At 39.0% G+C, this 8632-nt stretch overlaps 1 protein-coding gene across 1 annotated transcript; it reads left to right on the forward strand.

The window, feature by feature from the left end:
* Positions 1-3463: 3463 nt before the first annotated feature.
* On the forward strand, positions 3464-7873 carry LOC143857999 (peroxidase 12-like). Its single transcript, XM_077368578.1, has 3 exons — positions 3464-3745; positions 5348-5542; positions 7052-7873. The coding sequence occupies exons 1-3, from the start codon at positions 3509-3511 to the stop codon at positions 7667-7669; spliced, it is 1050 nt and encodes a 349-aa protein (XP_077224693.1). The 5' UTR covers positions 3464-3508; the 3' UTR covers positions 7670-7873.
* Positions 7874-8632: the final 759 nt, after the last annotated feature.

Genomic DNA, 8632 nt, shown 5'->3' on the forward strand with positions numbered 1-8632 from the left:
GTTTTTAGATCTATCTACCAATATGGTCATAAAATCTAGAGATACAGTATTCTTTGAGAATAAATTTCTCAGAGATCATGGTTTGACCATACCTAGCAATACTGAGATGGTTACAGAATCTCATATAGAGTCTGAATAGAATATTTCTAACACCTGTCCTACACTGATTTCTGAATCAGAACCTTTAAGAGTTTCTATAAGAGATAGAGTACCCAAGAACTTTGGTAAGGACTTTGTGACCTACCATTTAGAGCATAATCCATCATCCTATAAGGAAGAGATGAGATCTAGGGACTCTTTGTTGTGAACAGAAGTCATTGATGATGAAATGAGCTCTCTGTTACAAAATCAAACTTCGCAGCTAGTCGATTTGATGTAAGTGGGGCTAAGACTGTGGGCTGTAAGTGGATTTTGAAGAAGAAACTTAATCCTGACGGATCTATAGCTCAGTATAAAGCACGTTTAGTAGCTAAAGGCTATACACAAGTAAGTGGCATAGACTACTTTGATGTCTACTCACCGGTCTGTCATTTGTCTACGATAAGAATTCTTCTTGCTTTGGCATCTATTGAGCAGTATGGTGTGTATCAAATTGATGTAAATACGGCTTTCTTAATGGAGACCTCACAGAGGAAATCTACATGAACCCACCTGAAGGGTTTGTCATAGAAGGTTTTGAGCACAAAGTTTGTAAGTTAAACAAATCTTTGTATGGTCTTAAACAAGCACCTAAAATGTGACATCAAAAATTTGACAAGGTAGTAAAGAACTTTGGTTTTCAGACCAGATCCTTAGATAAATGCATTTACTTCCGTTCTGTGTCGAATAAGGTTGCAATTATTTGCTTGTATGTAGACAACATGTTGATTCTCGGTTCCAATCTCTCTATAGTGAGTGACGTGAAATCAATATTGGCTAAAGAACTCTACATGAAGGATCTTGGAGTGGTAGACACCATTCTTGGTATGAAAGTAAGTTTTGATAGGCAAGGGATCACTCTTAGTCAAGCCCATTATATTGAGAAACTACTTTCTACATGGGGATACTGTGAGTGTAAACCGATTGAGATACCATTTGATTATATCAAAAAGCTGAGACCTAATGAAGGAGCCAGTGTGAATCACTTGAATTATTCTAAACAGTTGGCATGTTGAGCCGTTTCACTAGTAATCCTGGCTGTGAGCACTGGGATGCCCTTATGAGGCTGATGAGGTACCTTAAGGGTACTCAAGGTTATGCTCTATGTTATAATGGCCATCCTTCTATCCTTGAAGGATATTCTGATGCATCATGTGGCTCAGAATCATGAGACAGTAAATCTACCAGTGGTTATATATTTACACTGGGTGGGGGAGCTGTTGCATGGAAGTCAAAGAGACAAACTTGCATTGCTTTGTCATCTATGGAATCAGAACTTTATGCTCTAGCTTCTGCAAGAGATGAAGCAGAGTTGATAAGAGATCTAATCATGGACATTCCATTGACCCGTTTAAAGATTAACTCTTTAAGTTTGTTCTATGATAATCAAGCTACAATTACGATTGTGAAAAACTCACTCTTTAATGGTAAGAGGAGACATGTCAGGTTGAAACATGTCACGCTGAATTATCTTATAGAACAAGGTATTATCACTTTGGTTGATTGAGATTAAGGGATAATATGGCCGATGACAAGGATCAAATATTCAAAACTGTGGGGGAGATGTGGTTAAAGACTATATAGACAGGTCTTAACCTACATATCCATGTTATTTTGAATTTTTGAATCCCTCTCTTTTGGCCAAGATAAGCACTTGATATGTTTCAATGATGTTTACAGTTGTCTTTATGTTATTCTATATTTGATGACATGTCCTTCTTGGAAAGGTTGTTTCATTCCAAACTTGATGATACAACTTAAGTCAATTTAGATATGATGGCTGTAACATGCCAAATGGAAACATGGAATGGTTCTTTGCAAAATAAACTATTAGGGTCTTGTTTTTTAATGAAACTTGACATTGATGCTTATTGATATTTACTTTTCAGCCATTATGAAATTGTACTAAGTTCTTCTTGTAGAACTAAATACTTTTAGTAATTTACACAAATGATTGGATTCATTTTTAATGAAATTCATATTTGGTAATTTATAGGAATTGGCGAAAATGGAGGAGCTTGCCTCGATTTGGATTTTGATGATGATGACTTACTTGATGAGTGAATCCTTATAGAGCCATGAGGGAACTATTATTTTCTTTTCAGCTGATTAAATAGTTCACTTACAAGTGAAACTGTTTTTGTTTGAATTTAGATTATTTCTAAAACTCTTGGTTATTCTTAAAAGTATTCTTATTTTCAGTTAGATTACAAATCCTTTTTGATATGGTGATATGGATGATTCAATATTTTGTTTGGACATTACATTATCTATCTATTGGATTGTGCTATATGTAGAACATAGGAGGAGATTGTTGGGTATATAGTATAACTCATGTATGTTCTAATATAAGCCCAATAAGATAATGGACTGGTGTAGTGGGCCTACATGGGCTAGAGTCCATTAACCAGTCATTAACCCTAGTGTATCTCTATATATAGGGGCTGGAGGCAATAAACTTGGTATTCCAAACTAGATACCTTAGGTGTAATGCTTTAAGCAACCTCTTGCTTAACCCTAAACCTCTAACAAAGGTCATATAAATCATTTACATACTAATAGTGCTCGTTTCTTGCATGAGCAATAAGATAGCAGAGATTAATTATGTTTTGATAAGTGCACGAACTCACGTTATCCTAAATTTTTTATTTGCTTCGAGAGCTTATGGGAAGTTAAAATAACCTCTGGCAGCTCATTAAATAATAAAAGACAAGATGATTTAGTGTCAAGTACCAATATATATATATATATATATATATATATATATATATATATATATATATATATATATATATATATAGGGAAATGTTATCTGCACGACTGTATTTTGATGAGGGCACTCCACACTTTATGCAAAGTATGGTATGGCCCGCACCATAGGATGATCCAAACCGTCCATTAGATGGGCCACAGTCTAAATAGGTTGTGCCCCAAAAATAATTTCCAAAAGGTTGATCCTAACCATCCGATCTATAGAGGGTTAGGATCAACCCTCTAACATTCAGATCAGAGGGTTAGGATCAACTTATGGAAATGATTTTTGGGACACAACCTATTTAGGCTGTGGCCCATCTCATGGACGGTTTGGATCATCCTATGATGCGGGCCATACCGTACTTTTAATAAAGTGAGGAGTGCCCTCATCAAAATACAGTAGTGCTGATAACATGTCCCTATATATATATATATATATATATATTCTTAAGACTCTTAATGAAGAGAATACCTAGTCAGCGTTTAATTAATTAACTAGACAACAAAGTTGAAAAATCCATTTATTTCCCTCATTATTTTGCTCAAAATCTGCCTATAAAAGTTTTGCTTTCTCTTTGATTGTAGCAACAAAAAACAGAGCTCTGAAGCAGCTGCCATGGCTTCTATTTCTGTCATCTTTTTTATACTCCTCTCTTCTCTCTTTTCACTCTCTTCCTTCTCAGAAGCCCAGAGCTCTCCCCCTCTGGTGAAGGGACTTTCATGGACTTTCTATAAATCTAGCTGCCCAAATTTGGAAAGCATTGTTAGGAAAGAGCTCCAAAAGGTCTTCAAGAAGGACATCGGCCTCGCTGCTGCCCTTCTTCGAATCCACTTCCACGACTGTTTCGTGCAGGTAAACCATCTGAGGCTTTCTCTAATGTGCGCCGGGGGGGGGGTGTTTAGTTGTCTTTTTGCATAGGCCTAATCCCACTACGCATTACACAGGGAGTCTATTTAGGAGCTGAGACTTATGATTTGTAGACAATCCCACTGGTTATTTTCAGGGAACTGATCTCTCTCTCTCTCTCTCTCTCTCTCTCTCTCTCAAGCCATGTTTGGAAACCATTAATTTCTTTTCCATGGAATATTAGCTTACCCTATGGGGGGGGGGGGGGGGGGGGGGCGGGGGGCGGGGGGGCTGGGTTAAAGAGGGAGAGACCTTTGAGGACTGAGTGAGGAGAAGGCAAGAAAAGGCTGAAAAACAAGGGAAAAATTCCACTCAAAGTACTATTTATTTTTCCTTTTTTTCTTTTTGCCTTTCTCACCCGTTGCTTCTTCTCGGTTCTTCTCCCTCCTTACCCCTCTTACCACTTCCATAGAAAAATGTTTCATAGTTACCAAACAGGGCCTTAGTGTTTTCCGTTGAGATGTAAGATCTTGTTTGCAGAGTGGATAATAATACACAAATATGGGGGTGGAAATATCAGCTCCTAGTTCCAACTTTTCTCATTAGATTTTGCAATTTCCCATAAGCTTGAGATGGCTTGTTGGATCTCATCTAAGCTCCAAGAAGAAGAAAAAAGTTGTTGCAAGAATAAATACCCATATCAGGGAGCTTCTCATATCCCTGCTTTGATACAGTTGGCAATACTTTGTTTGTTTGGGACAACCCGTACCACACTTTTCTTCTTAACCTTTCCCAGCAAGGTGTTATAAGCAGGGATATGATATATTCACCACTTTTCTTACTTGGGGGCAGCCCCTCTAGGGTATTTATGACTAGGGGTGTAACTCGGGTTGGGTTGGGTTGGGTTGGATCGGGTTCAGGCCAACCCTAACCCAACCCGTGATAGCATTCCCTCAACCCTAACCCAACTCAACCTGAGCCTCGAATTGAGGATGGTCAACCCTAATCCAACCCTTGTAACCCGAAATTGGGTCGGATTGAGTCAAGTTGATTCAGATTCGCCTTGGGTCAAACAGAAAAGAGTTTTTATATGATGGCCGACCGGGTAATTTACAAGGCCTAGGTGGTTTGCCACCTAGCCCTTGCTATTTTGACGGTCGGGCTTCATATAAATTCTCAACAGAAAAATACAATAACTCAAGGAAAATCAAGATAAAATTAGAGGATGGAGGTCGGGTTCGGGAATCGGGACGTGTCGGGTTGCCAAGGCCTCAACCCTAACCCAACCCGAAATTAAATCGGGTTGGCTTTTTCCAACCCAACTCAACCAACAAAAATGCCAACCCAACCCGAGCCAAAATTGAGTTGAACCCGTCAGGTTCGAGTTGAGCCTGACCCAAGTTGCACTCCTATAAATACCCTGGAAGGGGCTGTCCCAGGGAAAAAAATAGGGACAAATATGTCATTTCCCTATAAATATCATATTTCCATTCCTCCTTGTGCTTGTCTTTTCAGATATCTTCAAGAAACAAGAGGGGTGGAAATATCAATTGACATATGTTAATTAATTTTTTTAAAATTTGTTTGGGGGTGGATCAATCAATGTAGGGGTGTGATGGTTCCGTTCTCCTAGACGGCTCGGCGAGTGGGCCGAGCGAGCAAGACGCGCCGCCGAACCTAACGCTGAGACCAGCCGCGTTTAAGGTGATCAACGACCTCCGAAGCCGAGTCGAGAAGGCATGTGGCCGAGTTGTCTCCTGCGCCGATGTCACGGCTCTTGCTGCACGTGACTCCGTTGTCCTCGTAAGATTCTCTCTGTTTCACTCCTCTGCTTTTTAACTTGCGATCTCAGCCGTCCGATGAGACCGATCAGATGCTTTCTTGTACTCGTGTTTCACGGCATCAGTGCACACTTTTCGGAGCACTGATTTTGAACCAAAATCTGCTATACGGAAATGGCAATGATATTTTCGCCCCACCGTAGGATAATGCGCTCCCTTGTAACTTGATTTTGCGGTCAGAGAGCGTTAAATTCTGCCCACAATTCACCCTGAAGAGGGGGCGATTATCCTACCGAGGGTCGAAAATATCATCTACCTACGGAAAATTGTGTGCAGGGAAGGGTTTTATTGGCCCTTTCACACAACAAAGTGGTGGTCCAAGAAGGATAAAGGGAGAAGATATGATTTCCCAAGTGTGCACTGTCTGATGCCTCTTGGTCGTAATTATTGGTTGGGTATTTGTTGAGAAAATGATACCTACACTCCCTCTTTTATATCTTTCTTATTGGAAAAGCTAAGGAAGCTGCGAAAACCAAATAAGATAAGTTGCAACTTACAAATGGAGTGGCATTATAAAAAGAAGTGGGCCTATTTAAACCATTTTATCTTCAGATGTTTACATTTTCAAGCGAATTTTCTTTTGCATGCTCCCTCATGCAAAAGACGTTCCTCAAAATGCCTTTTGTGATGGACCTATCAAATTCCTTATTTTAACGTTTAACCTAAGGGCAGGGACAAATCGACTCCCAAGTATCTTAAAAATCGACCCTCATGTGTCTTCCTCTCTCCTCTTTCTCCCTCTAACCCAGAGAAGAGAGAGACACATGGGGAGTCGATTTAAGATATATGGGAGTCGATTTATCACTCCCCTTAACATTACGGTGTTAATATAATTATTTAGTTTTAGAACTCTATTAGGGAAGTGATATAAGCGCAACTCTGTTTTGATATTTTCACTAACTAATCTTGTCTTTTAGTATTTAAAGAGCTGTTAAAAGGTTATTACATTTCCCAAAAAGCTCGAAAAGGCAATTAAAAAAGAAAAGATAAACTGGGTTTATGTGATTATTAAAACATGGTTGTGCTGATATCATTTCGGATTTAATTCATCTCTGGTGGCTGCTCTCACATTCAACAACCTGCCGGCGGTGGTCCCTGGCAAATCTCTTAGTAATATTCCCGATGTAAGGCCAAAAATCAAGGTTATGCTGATATTTAAAGAGAAAGTTTTCCTAATTGCTCTAATTCATTTCATCTTTTATTACTTAACCAGTTAGAAAGTTTATTAGTCCCAAAAAAGACAAGCTAAGTTTGTGCAACTATCAAAACGTGGTATTGCTAATATCAAGTATTTTAAGCGAGTAATACGTACAATTGTCAAAAGTCAAAGCAGTGGTGTGTAGATTATCATTTTCATTGGATGGGTGTAATTTGAAGACACAAATGTCATTATCAAATTTGCAAACAACATGAACATTTCTCCTTCTTCTTCCTAACTTCAACCTCATAACCTCCTATTTTGTAACCACAGTCCGGAGGTCCAGACTACCCGGTTCCCTTGGGCCGGCGTGACAGCCTAAACTTCGCTACAACAAACACAACGCTCGCTAACCTCCCCGGTCCCTTCAACGATGCCGACGCCCTCATAACTGCACTCTCTAAAAAGAACCTCGATGCCACCGATCTCGTCGCACTCTCCGGTGGCCACACCATCGGAATCGGCCACTGCTCCTCATTCACAGACCGTCTCTACCCAACCCAAGCTTCCAACATGGACAAAACCTACGCCAAAAAACTCATCGCCACATGCCCAGCCAGAGACACTGCCAACACCACCGTGTTAGATCTCCGAAGCCCCGATCTCTTTGATAATAAGTATTATGTAGACCTCATGAACCGTCAAGGTCTTTTTACGTCTGATCAAGATTTGTACACCAACAAGATTACGAGGCCGATCGTGACGAGTTTCGCTGTGAATCAGACTTTGTTCTTTGAGAAGTTTGCGTTTTCGATGGTGAAGATGGGTCAGTTGAGCGTGCTGACTGGTAAGCAAGGAGAAATTCGTGCGAATTGCTCTGCTCGTAACACGGGGAGCAGCGATTTCTTGTCTGCTGTTGTGGATGGTGAGGGTGAGCAGGCAGCGTTTTAGTGTGTTTCTGAGGGTCTTCTGTAGGATATGATACTACTTGGGGTCTTCTGTAGTTTTTGTTTGTTTTTGTTGTACGTAGAATAGTTTGATGACTACGCTACATGCCAAATAAAGGAGTGGGTATGTTGTTCAAAAGCGGGTTGAATTTTCCACACACTTACAATGTTGGAAGAAGAAAAGGGTAAGAAAGGGCCTGTTTTGATAGATTTGGATTTGGATTTGAATTTGGGTTTTTAAATTCAAATCTGACTTTTGGCAAGTATTTTTCTACGTTTGGATTTCAAATCTACATTAATTACAAATTATTCAAGTTAGTATAAACTTTTTGATATATACATTCATTTTGAGAGAGCTTATTTATAATCTAAATTGGGCCTAAAAATGATAAAAATATGCCTAAGTCATGGAAAATGACAAAAATACCCACGTAAAAATGATCAAAATACACCGTATAGTGTGAAAATTACTAGAATACCATCGAGTCACGAAAATGGCTAAAATACCACCTGACGTATAAAATGATCAATATACCCAATCGAATAAAATGACCAAAACACCCTTAGATCATGGAAAATAATCGAAATACCAAAATGACTGACATACCTCAATGTTGGGTGAAAATGACTAAAGTACCCTTATGACATGAAAAATGATCAAAATACGACATTTAGTGTAAAAATGACTAGAATGCCTTGGAGTCATGAAAATTAACTGAAATACCCTTATATTGGGTAAAAATGATCAAAATACCACTGAGTCATGAAAAATAAATAAAATATCCCATGATATAAAAACGATCAAAATAACACATATCGTATAAAATAGCCAGAATACCCCTTCATCATGAAAAATGAAGAAAAATACCCCTATTCAAAAATGACTAAAATACCCCCATAACATAAAAATGGTCCAAATAGCACATATCGGGTAAAATGGATTAAAAGAAAATTTGACACAGGGGGG

The sequence above is a fragment of the Tasmannia lanceolata genome, unplaced genomic scaffold (assembly GCF_043159265.1).
Source record: "Tasmannia lanceolata isolate RefF3 unplaced genomic scaffold, GAP_Taslan_0.1 ptg000025l, whole genome shotgun sequence".
NCBI classification, from domain to species: Eukaryota; Viridiplantae; Streptophyta; class Magnoliopsida; order Canellales; family Winteraceae; genus Tasmannia; species Tasmannia lanceolata.

Coding starts and splice junctions, on each gene's coding strand:
- LOC143857999 (XM_077368578.1), top strand. CDS start 3,509: ATGGCTTCTATTTCTGTCATCTTTTTTATACTCCTCTCTTCTCTCTTT. Junction 3,746..5,347: donor TCCACGACTGTTTCGTGCAG/GTAAACCATCTG, acceptor CAATCAATGTAG/GGGTGTGATGGTTCCGTTCT. Junction 5,543..7,051: donor CACGTGACTCCGTTGTCCTC/GTAAGATTCTCT, acceptor TTGTAACCACAG/TCCGGAGGTCCAGACTACCC.